This window comes from Phalacrocorax aristotelis, chromosome 1, assembly GCF_949628215.1.
Source record: "Phalacrocorax aristotelis chromosome 1, bGulAri2.1, whole genome shotgun sequence".
Taxonomy (NCBI): Eukaryota; Metazoa; Chordata; class Aves; order Suliformes; family Phalacrocoracidae; genus Phalacrocorax; species Phalacrocorax aristotelis.
The window spans coordinates 87,841,318-87,857,855 of NC_134276.1; the positions used below are offsets into that span (position 1 = coordinate 87,841,318).

The 16,538-nt window shown below is 42.1% G+C and overlaps 1 protein-coding gene across 1 annotated transcript in view; it reads left to right on the forward strand.

Moving 5' to 3' along the window:
* PHEX (phosphate regulating endopeptidase X-linked) overlaps positions 1–16,538 on the forward strand; it is a 111,892-nt gene that overhangs the window by 24,774 nt on the left and 70,580 nt on the right. Inside the window, exons 4-9 of the mRNA XM_075096995.1 lie at positions 229–315; positions 1,415–1,641; positions 4,876–4,944; positions 9,352–9,468; positions 14,306–14,389; positions 14,689–14,834. Of these exons, the coding sequence (XP_074953096.1) occupies positions 229–315; positions 1,415–1,641; positions 4,876–4,944; positions 9,352–9,468; positions 14,306–14,389; positions 14,689–14,834 (730 nt within the window). The remainder of the gene's footprint in view (positions 1–228; positions 316–1,414; positions 1,642–4,875; positions 4,945–9,351; positions 9,469–14,305; positions 14,390–14,688; positions 14,835–16,538) is intronic.

The following is a 16,538-nucleotide window of genomic DNA, read 5'->3' on the forward strand; positions in this document are numbered from 1 at the left end:
CAGCATCTGTCAACCGGCTTTAAAACAGTCCTCTTAAATAAATAAAAATTCCTTCTCTGTTGGGGATTGAAAAAAGTACAATTATGCCTGTGTTACTGTTTAAGAAAACACATGTGGAACTTCATCCTTAATTAAACAAATGCTATGATTAAAGCAAATGCTGAGGCAGGCAAACAGACAGTTCCTACATTTTCCAATGTATTGAAAAAATGTAATTTCTTTTTCCAGCATTGCTTGAGAAACCCATCAGCAAAAGACGAGACAGTGAAGCTGTGCAGAAGGCCAAGACCCTTTACACATCCTGCATGAATGAGAGTAAGTGAACAGATTTGAGAGGGACACATATGCGTTACCTGTGTTTATAAAGGCAGGGTTTTTTGCTCTCCGCTGAGCTCTGTGAAGCTTTGTGCAGACGCACAGGTTTCACTGATTTGGATTCAACTGGATGCAGAGGGTCTTCTACACATTTCTGAAGTCAGCTATTGAGACTGAGGTACACCAAGGCACAAGAATTCAGTTTTACAGAGACTTCTGCTTGTCAGGAAACTGTGAAGGCATATTTATCTGTACAGAAAGATGCCAAAGCCATGGCCCAGGGATGTGGGTGTAGTGCCTGGTAAATCAGAGGAGCCCTCTGATGAAATTCTTACACTGACACAGTCAAGAGCCTGTTGCTCAGCACCTTCTACCTTTCTCTAAATACATTTAATCAAAACACTTCCACAAGGCGGGGCATGGGCAGCCATGAATTCTTTAGCTTTGAGTTATCTGGATGTCAAGGAAGTCTGGACAGGGAGCCCTAAAGCGCATTTGCAGAGTGCTTTTCCTGAGCTTGTAAATGTTGCTGTAAGGTGATGTACACTAGATTGGGACACATCACTACCTTTATGTAGCTGCATGGGTGAAAGATGAGTTGGGAGGGAGTGGTCTTTGTCCTTCAAAGCGCCCTTTGTCCTTCTGACTCTTTCAGACTTTATTTCCTGAGCAGTTTGCTTCCAGCACAGCCTGAGACTGACTGTCAACAACTGAGACAGACTGCCCTGCAGCCTCGGTGCCAAGATGCTCGCCCCTCTAGTTTTGATTCTGTACAATAACCCCCTCTCAGAACCAGTGAAGCTTCCATCCTAGTTCCTAAGTGAGGAATGGTGTTTTTTTTTTTTTTTAATTTATTTAATTCCAGCCCTTTGCCTTTTTTGAAAGGAACTGATTTGGCTCTCTTATTCTTGATTCAGATAAACTGGGTTGGACTCTAGCCCTTCTATGCTCACAGGCAGAGCAGAGGCCTTGGTTTTCAGCTATTATGTTTTGTCTTGCCTAGAAATCAATCCACACTGATAAATCTTTGTGTCTTGTGTGGCTGCTGCTGGATTTGAATTGTCTGGAATGTAATTGTTGTCACGCTTTGACATTTCAGATAAAATTGAAAAAGCCGACATGAAACCCCTGTTAAGCATACTGAGGCATTCACCTTTCCGCTGGCCTGTGCTGGAATCCAACATTGGACTTGAAGGGCTGTGGTCAGAAAGGAAGTTCAGCTTAGTCCAAGCCTTGGCAACTCTTCGTGGTCAATACAGTAACTCTGTCTTTATCCGTTTATATGTGGCTGCTGACGACAAAATCTCCAATCAGTATATCCTGAAGGTACGATGTAACATATCTAATAAGTTACTTTGCGTAGTATTTTGTGATCTCATGTTTTTAAAAACAAGTTTACCTGCCAAATGTTTACACTTGATTATTGTTGCTATTATCTACTGATTTACAGATGTATATAGGTGCCATTTTATGAGAGTGTAGAAACCACTAGGAACCACATGCTATTGAAAAATATTTCTGTACAGGATATTTTCTCCTTTCAAATGGCAAAAAAAGGTAACATATGTTCCAAGCAGAACAATGTCCATGGTCTATGTGCATGAAAATGAGAGAGGTGGATATCCAGTCCTGGGGGTGTCCTCGGTGCTGCTTATGACTCATCAATCGCATGAAAAATGTTTTTTCTCTGTGAAGATGATTATACTGTGCATCAGTAGCTGATATTTTGAACTTGGCCTATTTTTCTTGAGATGGTAATACATTGTCTAGTGCTTATACAGCACCTTACAACACAAATGCACCCAAAAACCTTCTAAATCTGAAATAAAGAATTTACCTTTTTACTGAAGTGCTGTTGCTTTTGGACCAAAGCATTACCAGTTTGTTAACAATGCATGGCATTACACAACAGTTTAGATTAGTGAGAAAAAGACCCAAGAAATATTGGCTCACTGTAGTCTGACAAAACTCCAAAGAGAATTGTAACTATTACTGTGAGATGTCACCATGGCAAGACTGAGTGCCTGGGCCAAATGCATTGTTGTTGTTTAAGAAGTAGGGTTGAGTAGCCAGACTAGACCAGCCCTCCACTGCTGCAAGAAAAGAGTTTATGAAGGCAAGAGAGAAGGGACAAAGGAGGAAGTTATGATGCCATTCATCCCAGCAGAATAGGATCTATGATCTTTACGTTGCTTAGCACCTTGGCTAGCTGTAGGAATATAGCCAAGAATTCATTGTATTTGGGGATCAAACAGTTAACTGCAGTGGTACTGGAGTGGATGTTGATTCTGAGTCAGTTCTTCAAAATGTCTTGACTGAGACATTTAACTGGTATAAAACTGAAGCGTTACTTTTTCCCATCTCTTGGACATTTTCCTGAAAAGTCAAGCCAACAGCAGATCAACAGTTCTCCGTGTTAAAGATGTCATTCTGCTAAGACGCTGTTCAGATCCTGTCAGGATTGCTTCGGCTGGAGATTTCTTTAAAAGAACTGAAACAATCGGAAGAGATATTTAGGTATCTCCTGTCATAATATTTCAGTCCAAGTCACCTGTCAGCAAAGGGCTGGGCAGTTATATCCTTATTGCTGGTCTTTTGGAAATTAATTATACGTAGCAGTACCTTCACTCAGTATGCTTTGTGGCACCTAAGAATTAGGTGTCTAAATAACTGAAACAATACATGCTATTAATAACATATTATTCTGTAGGATATTCTGTTGTTAATTTGATTAAGAACTTGATCTGCAGAATGCATCAGCCAGTGTTCCACTTTGTCCGTGTTTTAACAAATTCCCAGGGATGCAGATGTACCACAGAGTATTTCAGTCTGCTTGTGAAAATGGCTCTATTGCAAAATTCTTCTTGTTCAGCATTGCAAAATCATGAATGGATCAGAAAAAAGTAGAAACTCCAAATACCACTTTGTTCAGCGTTTAACTTGATTTTTTTTCCTTGAGGGCTGAAGAAATTGTTAACTTTTTTGTTTATTTCTCATATTTGTGCTTTCTTGATTTCAATGAGCTGTCAAACCTAACTCCCAAGCCAGTGACATTTGGACAAGCATTTCATGTGACAGTCACATAATTGAAATAAACCAAATAACCTCAAATTAGCTATTACCAGGACACACATATGCAAAGCATAAGTGTATATTCTTTTTGCTTCAATATGCTGAAACAAGAAGGTGATACTGTTTTTCAAAGAATCAGAGTTGCACTGAGCATCACAGGTACTCTCCTTTTAGTGGATGATTTGTTCTATTTGTTTGTGGTATATTTTAAAGGTTGAGAATATCAGCCAGTACAGGGAAAAGATGACATTTATTAATTCATTTTAGATTCTAAGTTGTATTTATTTAAGTCATTTTTATAAATGTAGAAAATGTGAAATTTAAATAGTGTGGGACTTTAGATTAAAAAAGACTTATGTGAAATTGTATGGATAAATACAATCTCTCTTCACTAGACTTATCTTTTAAAAACAAATACAGCATCAAAATAATCATTTCAGAACACCAAAACTGTTGATTCTGCTCCAGTCAGTATCCTACTCTGAGTTTGGAAGCTGGTTGAAGTTATGCATTCAGCTTCAGCTTCCATACCCTAACCTAACCTGATCACATTGAAGTGTTTTGGGAAATCTCAGATTCCAGTAGTAAATTTAAGATATATGCTGTGCTGTGAGTTTTGCTTGGTTAGGAACCTGGAAGAGTACGCAAATACTCCTCCCATGTAGTCATTTCACTCAAAAGACTAAATGCAGATCTCAATGAACTTTCAGGACTGGTTTAGAAATTAGCTTGAGGGCTTTATTCCAATGTTAGGGTGACTGTAGACCAACAAATTTGATCCATGTTTAGATCAGAAAGATAAGTGAAAGTCAAAGATCCACCTGCACCTACCTTTAGCTAATGTACTGGAGGCATAACAATTTCCTGTGCATGCATGCAATCATTTCTGTGGCTGATATCCAGCTGGTTTAGTACATCTGTTCAAAAGGCCAAATAAAGCATTCAGTGCTAGTCTAGGTTGAAGCTCAAAAGTGTAACCTCAATTTCAGTCAAAAGCGGCGAACGATGCTTTCCAGATACACAGCAGCTAACATGCTCCAGCACCTACTGGGCATTTAATCCATACACTAGACTAGTGTTTGTGTAAGGCTGACTCTTGTGCCCCTCAAATATGTATAGGATGAATGGTCATGAGCACCAACTGTTTGATCCTAGAGACCCATTCCTATTGCATTTCCTACTTGCTAATGGAGCCATAAACACATAAATCTTGTAGGTGATTCTTTGCTGTAGTAGGTGGCTCAGACATTGCCGGGGACATCTGAGGCTCCCCAGATCACAGTAATGTGATTTAGGTAATGTCTGTCAGCACAGTATAGCATTTTTCTGATGTTTTGAAATCTTGTGGATCTCAGGCTGGTGCAGTGTATTTACACACATTTATCATAACTGCAGGAAAACATGAACTCTTCCAAGGTTTCTTGTAAGGCTTCCTTTGAATTCTGATGAATGTATCTATTAAATGCTGCTTCCTGATATTTTTAACAGCTCGACCAAGCAAGCCTCTCTCTTGCATCTCGAGAGGATTACCTAGAAAATACCACAGAAGCCAAATCTGTAAGTATTATTAACTGGAAATCAGAGTGACTGTTTTCCCCTCAGTTTTTTTCATTGTTTCTTTTTTTTTATGGAGCTCCAAACTGAGAAAGGGTCATGGTTTCTTTGTATTTCGACTTTTCAGGATGTCTTCTATCAGAAAACACCACCACTAAAAGCACCACTACCACAAACACTCTTGAAAAGTTTCTCAAATGAAATTTTTGTAAGATTTGGGGTCCCCCCTGCTTTTCTTACCCTTTGGAAGGGGCCGCCGGATTCTATCTTGTCCAACCCCTCTGCTTAAGCAGGGTTGACCTCTGGAGTATACTACGAGTGACTGGCCTCCAACTCAACTTTGTCCTGCTGATGAAAACCCTCTGGAGCTGGTCACTCAGCTCATTTTCAATCCACCTCACTATACACTTCTCTAACCCACGATTTTTCAACTTGGTGAACAACCACAACAGCTCTCCTCTCATCCATCAATATATTAATGTAATTGTAGAAGGTTATCAGGCTGGTTAAGTAAGATTTCCCCTCTGTAAATTCATGCTCACTAGTCCTGATCACCTTGTCCTTCATGTATTTTGAAATAGTTTCCGGGAGGATTTTCTCCATTACCTTCGCAAGGATTGATATGAAGCTGACCAGCTTGTTGTTCCCTGGATCTTCCTTCTTGTATTCCTTGAAGATAGGGGTGATACATTGTCTCTTCCAGCCTTTAGGAACCTCTCCCAATAGCAATGACACCGCAAATATTATCCAGAGCAGACTTGCAATGGTATCAGTCAGCTCCCTTAGCACTCATGAGTGCAACCTATCAGACCCCCTGGATTTACTTATGTGTACTTCGCTCCCTAATCTGGTCCTCTTCAATGGAGGATAGGCCCTCCTTGCTCCAGACTTCCCCTCTGGTCTCAGGGGCCTGTGATTCCTGAAGCCAGGCTTACCAGTAAAGACTGGAGCAAAGTTGGCATTGAGTGTCTTGGCCTTTTCAGTGTCATTTGTCGCCCTGCTCCATTTGGCAGCAGGTCCATGTTCTTCCTAGTCTTCCTCTTGCTGTTATGTACTTGTAGAGTCTTCTTTCATGGGTCTTCATATCCCTTGCCAAATTAAACTTCAGGTTGGCTTTCCTAACCATATCCCTGCAAGGTTTGTCAGCAGCTCTGTACTCCTGGGTCACCTGTCTGTGCTTTCACCTCTTACTTCTACCTTTTACCACACTTCCTTCTTATGTTTTAGTTAGGAGCTCCTTGTACACCCATGCAGGCCTCCTACCACCTTCACTTGATTTCCTACTTGTCAGAATGGACCTTTCTTGTGCTTGGAGGAGGTCAGGTAGAGCTTCATGCATTCACAATAGTCTTTCACATAAAGGACAACTTCCCCTCCTAACCTTTGCAGCCTGTCCTTCCTAAAAATCCTGTATACATCCATTGCAGCACTCCAGTGTGCAAGTTATCCCACTCTGTTTCCATGATCCCAGTGAAGGTATAGCCTTGTAACTCCACACAGATTTCTAAGTCCTCCTGTTTGTTCCCCGTGCTGTGTGCATTAGTGTAAAGGTATTTCCAAGGGACACTCAGTCATGCTGATTCTTCAGTATGGCCTTGACAGCTTTCCTTATCAGGCTGTCCTGCAGGCACTTCTTTATTTACACACCTACCCTCAAAGGGGTTCCACTTCTGCTCTGTTCAGTTGATTGTTATGTCCCCTCTTTTCCCATTACCCTAGGCCCTTGGCTTGCCTATCCTATCCGCACCTTCCATAATTGCTTCTTGAGGAATCACTCCCTCTCCCATTGTTTCTATTTTAAAGTTTTCCTTACCACGTTGGCCAGCCTGTAGGCAAAGATACTCTTGCTCTGTTTAGTCAAATGGATCCTGTCTCTTCCTACAGCTGTGAATTCTCAAAGAGGGTCCCATGACCATAGAAACCAAATCTCTTCTGCTGATGCCACCCATGCAACCAGATGTTAACCCATAAGATCCATCATATCCTCCTCAGGCCCTTGCCCCTCAACTGCAGGATTAGGGAGAACACCACTTGGGCCCCATGCCATTGATCTCTCTCCTCATAGCCCTGTAGTCACTCTTGATACTTCCCAAGTCACTCCCGGCAATAGCATTGGTGTCTATGAGGAAGAGCAGCAGGGAATTGTAGTGAGAGGGCTGGATAAGCCTTGGTAGCCTCTTCACAACATCCCGAATGCGGGACCCCCAGAAAAAACAAACCTCCCTAGATGACAAATCAGGTTGGCAGATGGAGACCTCTGTCCCCTGCAGCAGTGAGTCTCACCACTGACACTTGCTTCTTCCTTCCAGTGGTCCTGAGGGGCTCATGCTCCGCCACAGAGCACTGGTTGAAAGAGCTCCTGGGTCCTCATCAGCTACAAGAGCAGTGGACTCCCAGCCTTCATTGTGATGGGAGTTTCCACTTTCCAGCTTCATAGGTGTAGGCTCCTCCTGCTCTTTTGCTGCAGCTAAAGGTCCAGGCTTTTGAAGCTGCAGGATCTCAGGGGAGGTCTTGTTGATCTTTCTCATCTCCTCTGAGGCTGTATAATCTGCTGTCTTCTCACAGCTCGTTCACTTGGCGACGCATGTCCTCAGCAGCTACATACTGCCTGCATGTTAGAAGACCATGTGCCCCACCCTTAATGAAAGGCCTCAGGCAAGTCTCAGCCTGAGACTTACAGAGGTGCATCCTTCCTTATGAAGCACTATATGGGTCCAAGAGTACGATAAAAAAGAGACGGTTACACCAGTAGTGCCTGGGCATCATGTCCTGTGGCATGTGACCACCATATCTAAGGATGGGTATGCCAGACAAAGTTTGCTGGCCTTTTCTTTGTGAACTGCTACATCTATTGGCAGTCTCTAGGAGCTGTACTCTGGGGTTGGTTCTTATGTAGGCCACTCTCTGGCATGGGCTCAAAGGGTGTTCCACTCTCCCTGGTCAGGAGCCAGCTAGAAGAAAGGCTGTGGACACACTTTGATCAAGCACAGCTGCCAGAGTTAGCAGCTGCTGAAGCTACTCTCACCTTAGCTTTTACCTGATCTGGTGGCAGCAGGAGCCCTCATGTTCCTTGGAGGGGACCCAGGAGTTCCCAGATCATGGAAAAAGTGCTCAGAAGCTCAAGAACATCTCAATGAAGTGGACCCCAGAAGCTTTCGTGTCCACGGGCTGCCTCGGTGAGATGCCCTCCAGGCCTGCCTCTCGGCAATTAGGCCAGAAGGCTGAGAACATTTCAAAAGTCACTGCAGGTCATTATCATCAAGTTAACCTGAATTCATATAACGAACGGAAGAAGAGTTCCTCAACAGATTTCAAGTATTCATTTCCTCTTCCCCCCTCCCCTTTATGATTTTTCTGCTACAGCTTAGTTCCTTGCTGCTTTTCTATGGGCAGTAGTCATGAACCAATGATGTTTATCAAATGCTTTAACGTATCAATATTTGGCAATGGCAGCACCTTTTTCCCCCTCACTTGATGAAGGCCTGTGGGCAGTCTCCAGCACATGCAGCCCAAAGCTCAAAAGAAACAACCCCTTGGGTTGTCATGGTGTACAGGTTATTGCTACTGATTAAGTTTTTACACTTTTGCTTGCCTTTTGAGTTCCCTAAGAGGTTAGTAAGTTTTTTAGCCACGTCGATTAGTCTAGATGATGCCAGGATACAAAGAATTCTGTCTACTGAAAAATTAGAGGTGGAAATGCATTAGAATATGGTTTTGCTTGTGTTGGACTGTGGGCCAGTAGGAGTTGATGAGGAGCAATCTGATTCTTCCAAAATCTCTGAAGAATTATGCTGAGGGGGAGGTAGCACGGAAATCACTACAGTGTCACTACATACAGTGTATTTTGCTAACACTTGTGTATACACACTAAGACTAAAACGTGCTTTATTAGGATAGCCTGGGCAGAGCAGTGCAGAGTGCTGTAGCAGGTATATATGTTGCAGTGCCATGGCAGGAATAGAGAGCTAGGGGAGCATCCCTTTATCTCCCTATCTTCTCAGCCACCAAGCTTGCACATGTATACAAGTAATTCTTTAGTCCTATGCTGATTACTGTATGAATTGGCATAAATATTGGTGTACATTCATACCGATTGCCTAATCCTGTTGTAAGAGCTTTAAGTGTTGTCAGTCTAATCCAGAAGTGTCATTTGCATTTCCTGAGATTTATACTGCATGAACCACAGCAGGTATCTCTGTCTGTCATGCAGAGTATGTTTACAGTGTTGTTTCTCCATTTTTCCTTGATGACAGCAGGCATTCAAGGTAAGGAAATCACAACTTGGGTTGCTAGGGCATGACAGTACAAAGTATTATACTCCTTGCTATAGCTGGGCTTTTCTGGTCTACTGCTACAGCTCTGCTCAAGAGCAAATCCAGTGGTCATTTCACTCTTTTTGTTTCTTTACAGTACAGAGATGCCTTTTTGCAGTTCATGGTTGATACAGCAGTGCTTCTGGGCGCAAACGCTTCACGAGCTGAATCTGATATGAAGTCGGTTCTAAGACTGGAAGTTAAAATAGCTGAGGTTGGTAATCTAATGCAGGACTGAAGCTAGCTTTTACAAAAAAAAGTGCAATCCTTTTTCAAAATGGAAAGCCATTATATCAACAGCCTTAGCAGTAATGGTTTTTAGAAGTAGAAGGAGCAGAATATGATGAAGAAAGGATGAACAGTATTCCTCCCTTTGTTAATTGTTAAAGTGATTATTTTATTCTCAGGGGAAAATACCTTAGCCAAATATTTTTTGTCCTTTAAATTGTTAATATGTCAACAAAGCTCACTAGAGATAAGCCTGGGGGTGGCCAGTTTTGTGGCCAATGTTTGAGGGACAGTGTGCTGGTGAGGCCCTTTGGTCTGCTGTCTCAGTGGATGTAGGGGGTGGAAATCCATGTGGCAGCAAAGATGCATGGGCTATGGGTGTGTTAGAAACCACAGAAGTGCCTGAGAATGGTCACATTGGAATTAGGGCTTCTCCACCCAAAAAGGTGGCAGGATCAATAGGCCAACTGAAGTGCATCTACACCAATGCACTGGAAGCCATTGTGCAACCGGAGAACTATGATATACTTGGAATTATGGAAACATGGTAGGATGACTCACAACTGGAGTGCTGCAGTGAGTGGCTATAAACCCTTCAGAAGGGATAGGCAAGGAAGGAGAGGCTGTGGGGTAGCTCTGTATGTTAGGGAGTGTTTTGACTGTGTAAAGCTTGATAACAGTGATGTTGGGGTTAAGTGTTTATGGGTAAGAATCAGGGGGAAGGCCAACATGGCAGATACCATGGTGGGAGTCTGTTATAGACCACCCAGTCAGAATGAAGACGCAGATGAAATATTCCATAAGCAGCTGGGAGAAGTCTCCCAATCACTAGCCCTTGTTCTCATGGGGGACTTCAGCTTACCAGATGTCTGCTGGAAATACAAGACAGCAGAGAGTAAACAGTCTAGGAGGTTCCTGGAGTGTGTGGAAGATAACTTCCTGACACAGTTGGTGAGTGTGCCAGGGAAGGTTATGGAGCAGATCATCTTCAGTGCCATCACGCAGCATGTACAGGACAACCAGGGGATCAGGCCCAGTCAGCATGTGTTTGTGAAAAGCAGGTCCTGCTTGACTAACCTGATCTTATTCTATAACCAGGTGACCCACCTAGTGGATGAGGGAAAGGCGGTGGATTTTATCTACCTAGACTTTAGTAAAGCCTTTGACACTGTTTCCCACAGCAGTCTCCTGGTGAAACTGGCTGCTTATGGCTTGTATGGGCATCCTCTTTGCTGGGTAAAAAACAGGCTGGATGGCCAGGCCCAAACAGTGGTGGTGAATGGAGTTAAATCCAGTTGGCGGCCAGTCACAAGTAGTGTTCCCCAGGGCTCAGTACTGAGGCCAGCTCTGTTCAATATCTTTATCAATGATCTGAGTGAGGGGATTGAGTGCACCCTCAGTAAGTTTGCAGATGACACCAAGCTGGGTGGGAGTGCTGATGTGCTTGAGGGCAGGAAGGCTCTATAGAGAGATCTGGACAGGCTTGATCAATGGGCCGAGGCCAGCTGTATGAGATTCAACAAGGCCAAGTGCTGGGTCCTGCTCTTGGGTCACAACAACCCCATGCAACGCTACAGGCTTGGGGAGGAGTGGCTGGAGAGCTGCATGGCAGAAAAGGACCTGGGGATGTTGAGTGACAGCCACCTGAACAGGAGCCAGCAGTGTGCCCGGGTGGCCAAGAAGGCCAGCAGCATCCTGGCTTGTATCAGGAATAGCGTGGCCAGCAGGAGCAGGGAGGTGATCGTGCCCCTGTACTTGGCGCTGGTGGGGCTGCACCTCAAATACTGTGTTCAGTTTTGGGTGCCTCACTGCAAGAAAGACATTGAGGTGCCAGAGTGTGTCCAAAGACAGGCAACAAAGCTGGTGAAACATCTAGAGCACAAGTCTTACGAGGAGCGGCTGAGGGAACTGGAGTTGTTTAGTCTGGTGAAAAGGAGGCTGAGGGGAGACCTTATCGCTCTCTACAACTACCTGAAAGGAGGCTGTAGCGAGGTGGATGTTGGTCTCTTCTCCCAGGTCACTAACGATAAGACAAGAGGAAATGTCCTCAAGCTGGGCCAGGGGAGGTTTAGATTGGGCTTTAGGAAAAAATTATTCACCGGAAGTGTTATCAAGCACTGGAACAGGCTGCCCAGAGAGGAATTGGTGGAGTCACCGCCCCTGGAGCTATTGAAAAGATGCATAGATGTGGCACTGAGGGACATGGTTTAGTGGTGGACTTGGCAGTGCTAGGTTAAGAGTAGGACTTGATGGTCTTTTCCAACCTAAATGATTCTATGATTTTATAATTTTGACAATGGACAGAATTGGAGTCCGTGCTGTGCACCTATGTTGTAAATACATTACCATGTATTCAAGAAGCAGACCAGGCTGATTCTCTGAGGAACAGTCTAAAAGCACTGCAAGAATTGTTGGGATATTGGCACTAGTGAGAGGGCTGTGGTTACAGTAGCACCAGTTAGCTCTTGAGCTTCTTTCATGGTGCACCCTGGGAGAGGGGATGAGAATCTCCATCAGTTCTAATTTAGTGAATTTACTGAATTTAGTACCTAAATTTCAGTACCAACTAAATTCAGTAAAGCTAAACAGATTTAAATATGATACTCGGTTCTGAGCCATTTTTGCCCCCTTGTGGAGTTTAATTTATGCATTAGGACTGTTGCAGGCTGGAGGAGCATTTCTACTCCCCCATATCCCTGCTTCAGTATGACTACTGCAGGAATCCTGCTCCTGGAAGCTGCAAGTCCATTATTGTTTCCACTTCATCTAAAGCTAGAGAGAAGAGTTTGCCTCAATATTGGGAAACCAGCAAAAGTTAGGGCTGCAAACTTGGCACTGATTTGCAGAACTGCCAGCTGAACTGAGTATTTCTTCATATTGCCAAGGAAAGAAGCTGCCCCCTGTGAAATGCTGGGTCTCCTGTTCACAGAGAAGCCTGTTGCACAGCACAGGTGATGCAGCAGATTATTTTTCCCTGGGTTCTGCTGTTGCAGTCTAAAGGCAGTGATGCTTCTTAATGGTGTCTCTGTGCATAACTGAGGGCTGTCCACAATCGTAGTAAATCAGTATTTCCGTCTCTGCTGAAAGAGATGAAATTTTGTCTAGCCTCCAAATAAAGCCCAATATTCAGCTTTGGTTACCTAGTGTGGATGGACTAAAGAGCAGATACTTCATTGTGAGCCAGTAGACTTGAAAAACAGAAAATGTTTCTTCTCTTTATTGGTGATATGATAAGAAGATGCATTGCTAGCTCTGGTAGCTCTAATGCTTAATGAATGTCTTACAGAGCTTTAATCCACAAAGTATGTAGGTGAAGTTGCCATGCAAGATGACACGGATAATGTAACAGCCCTCAGGATCAGTAATGCATACTGTTATGCAACAAGCCATACTTCCTCATGGGTACCTTATTTCCCTTTAGTATGAATAATCCTCCTAAAACATATCCAGATATTAGGCATGAGTCCAGGGACAGGGCTAGTTGCATAATCCCTAACAAGCACAATGATTTACACAAACAACTTACCATGATTTCAGTGGAGATAGTCGTGTTTTTTACTTAGGCTTTTACTGTATCCTGTGTTCCTCTGCATTTGTTTTAAGTGAACATATGTAATAGAGAACTTGTGTGCTCAGGAAGAGACAGCAAGAAGAACGAGACGATACTTTGGATACAGGAAGGAGCAGCATGCTTCAAGAGAGCTTGTTGTGTACAAGGCAGGTTTCAAGTAGGTTTGAATTACTGGAGGAAGAGGGAAAGTTTTGAGAGGAAGGGAGCAAATGGGTTCAAGAAGAGTTTAAAGATTTGTCAGATAAATGAAATTTGCAGAAACGGCGAAGAAAGTAATTTTTTTCAGTGTGTCTTGAGCAATAGTAAAACTGCAGACACTGGAGAATTTTGTTTGGAGAACTGCCAGCTGCCTGGTTAGTCTGGCATCAATCTCTGTCCTATTTAAACTGCACAGTGTACAGCCTGTTGTATAGGATTTACCTTAGAGCAGGGCTGGAGTTGCCATTGTGAATCCTTGTTTCCCTTGAACACTGAGAAAATTTTGAGCTATATCTTGTTCTTGGATTATTTTTCTATTACGAACCATACTGCCATCTTGGAACCTGAATGTCCCTTGTCAGTTATAAAAGGACTTGCTTTATATTTAGGATTTCTTTTGTTATGTCCTTGGACTTTGACACTACAGAAGATACTGAGGTCTGGCTCCCCTGGTCACCCAGATGAGATGCCTGGTTGGAGAACATTTTAATCCATGTCTGGCCTATACACCCAGGTTTCCTGCTATGGAAATCAGGATGGTGGGGTAAAATGAGGAGAAACTTGTGTGTATCTAACTCTTCCTTCAGATGGAGTCAGGCCATAGCAAGAACAAGTTCAAATCCAAGAGATGAGATGTGCTTCCAGCATACGGATCTCAGATTTGACCTTTAAACCATATAGTTTGGAGCTGGCTTCTACCTGACATGACAGGATGAATAAGTATTAATGGTTTAGGTGTGCTTTTATCTCTTATGAATCAACATGTATTTCCTTAATATAATCAGAGCTAAAATTGGTCTAATATGTTCAAAGAAGACATGCAACTCATTAAATTCCCCAGTAATGAGTTAAACTGACAATGAACTGCGTTCCATTTCTCCTAGTTAAATGCCATCCTCAGAAAGGGAAGTTAATGCCATGAATGCTTGGAAAACAGGTGGTGAGATATTTCTGCACTGGGATTATGACGGACAGTACTGATGTAAGAGCAGGTCCCTGCAAGATAATCCTTGTTTTGATGTTTTTTTTTGTTTTGGTTTTTTTTCTCCCCCAGATCATGATTCCTTATGAAAATCGAACAATTGAGGTGATGTACAACAAAATGAACATATCGGAGCTTAGTGCCATGATTCCACAGGTTGGTTGTGGATAATTGCAAAATTATTTTTTTAGTGTCTGACCTATATAGTTAAAACTGCCTTTAGTGCGCAGAGCAGCATGTTAAAGGAATATCATTAAGAATGTGTGTATTCAATTACAAAATATGTTCTTTTAAATTCAGTTACAACTTTATTGAGGTTTGAAAACATGTATAATGACAAAGCGCAATAGTTTCTAAATATTTAATAAGTAAAGTTTTGAAACATTTAGTCTCAAAGGTGCAACTTAGTTAATAAATCATCTCTGATTTAACCAGCCTTCTCTTTGTCATTGCAGTTTGACTGGCTGGGATACATCAAGAAGGTGATTGACACCAGACTCTATCCTGAGCTCAAAGATATAGGTCCTTCAGAAAATGTGATTGTCCGTGTTCCCCAGTACTTCAAAGATTTATTCAGGATACTAGAAAATGAAAGGAAAAAGTAAGGATCCTATGATGGTTTCACCCAGGCTTGTGAGGGGACATCAAATGCTGGGCTTTTCCTGTTTTTTTTCAGGTGCTTCAGATATTCTTGAAATCAAATCTCTAGCCAAAAGGTCTGTTTGGTTTTTTCTGAATGAGGATATAGATATTAGCTTGTGTGTAGCAGGAGAATTTGCAGTTTCAACACCTTTCTTTTTTTACTGAAAACACAAGTTGCAGTAAAGCTGCTCTTTCCAGGTGCATTCAGCATCTCTTACTTGTATAGGGTCTTGTATCTTGTGAAGTCATTTACACGTGTAGAACATAGCTGTAAAATGGAGGTAGCTCAGATTAAACATAGTAGATGTGCTTTGCACAGGGAAGCAAGACAGCTTTGAGCAGTGTGATGAAAAAGTGTACGTGAAGATGACATCCCATTTTGAAACATCATTACTGATGACATCTAAGTGATTTCTGTGGTAATCTGCTCTCTGCTGAGGCATGCTGCTGAACTTTAAAAAAAAATATTATTAGGCTGTTGTCTCCAAAAATCATTCTTCCAAAAATCATTCTTTACTGATTGTACAGCATGGCCACAACTAAATTTACATTTCAGAAAAAAAGACTAATTCAAAAGAATTATTCTTATATTGTTGCTCTATGCCTCCAGTGACAGAATGCTTACATTAATTCATAGTACATGTAAAAATAACACACAGATCAAACACAGATTAAAATAAGAAAAATTAAAGTGATTGATCTGCCTACAGATCATCAAACATCCTTTTTTTATAAAATTCAGACAAATATCGTTAGTGTGCCACCAATCTTAATCTACTGAAGAAAGACGTCTAAATGGTTTGGGCTGCCCATGCTTTGTACCTCAAAGTTAGTTATGTCAGTGGGGATAAAGTGGTAATTCAGAGGATGCACGCGCAGCAGAACAGCAGAGAATTAGTTATCCCCTGTGTACAGATACACTTACACACAAATATATTCTCTAACTACAGAGTAAATATCTGGAGACTTTTTCCATTAGGGTCTTATTCAGGGAAAACCTGAGTATTTAAGAGGAGTTGAGCCAGCCTGTGTGTCATGGCAGAGGGAGGCTGGAGTAATGACCAGAAAGAATGGCAATGCCCGTCTTCAGCAAAGCTTGAGACCAGCTTCCTGACTCCCACAGGTCAGGGAGTAGGGGGGTGGACAAAAGCAGTCCCATTTCCAGTATATTCACACTGCGTATCTTATAACCGGTAATGGTTTAGGCATTTTCTGCTCAGTTTTGCCCTCAGAAATTTGCATCATAAAATTTTAGAAATGGCAAATAATGCTAAACTCAACCCAAGCAGTCTTCAAATTCTTGTACTTAAAATCCATCCAAATAGTCACTGCATGATAAAAAAGATCATGTTTATCTATTAGATGATAACGTTCATTACTTAAAATGTCATAGTCTGCTCCAGAAGCAACCTTGTTATCTGGCCTGAGAAAATTAGAAGATCATCTTAATGCGAACTCCTAACAATGAGGTCTTAACATTTCCCTGTAGGGTGAACTCTGAAAGCTTAACAAGGATATTTTCACTTAGGTAATCTCATTTGTCATTCTTCTTATGATATTTTAAAGGTTAAATTAATGCAAGCGACATGAATTTGGTTTGTTACAGTAAATACCTAGACCAATTAAATTCCTAGTAAAGCATTCCAAATTTTTAGATTTGCTT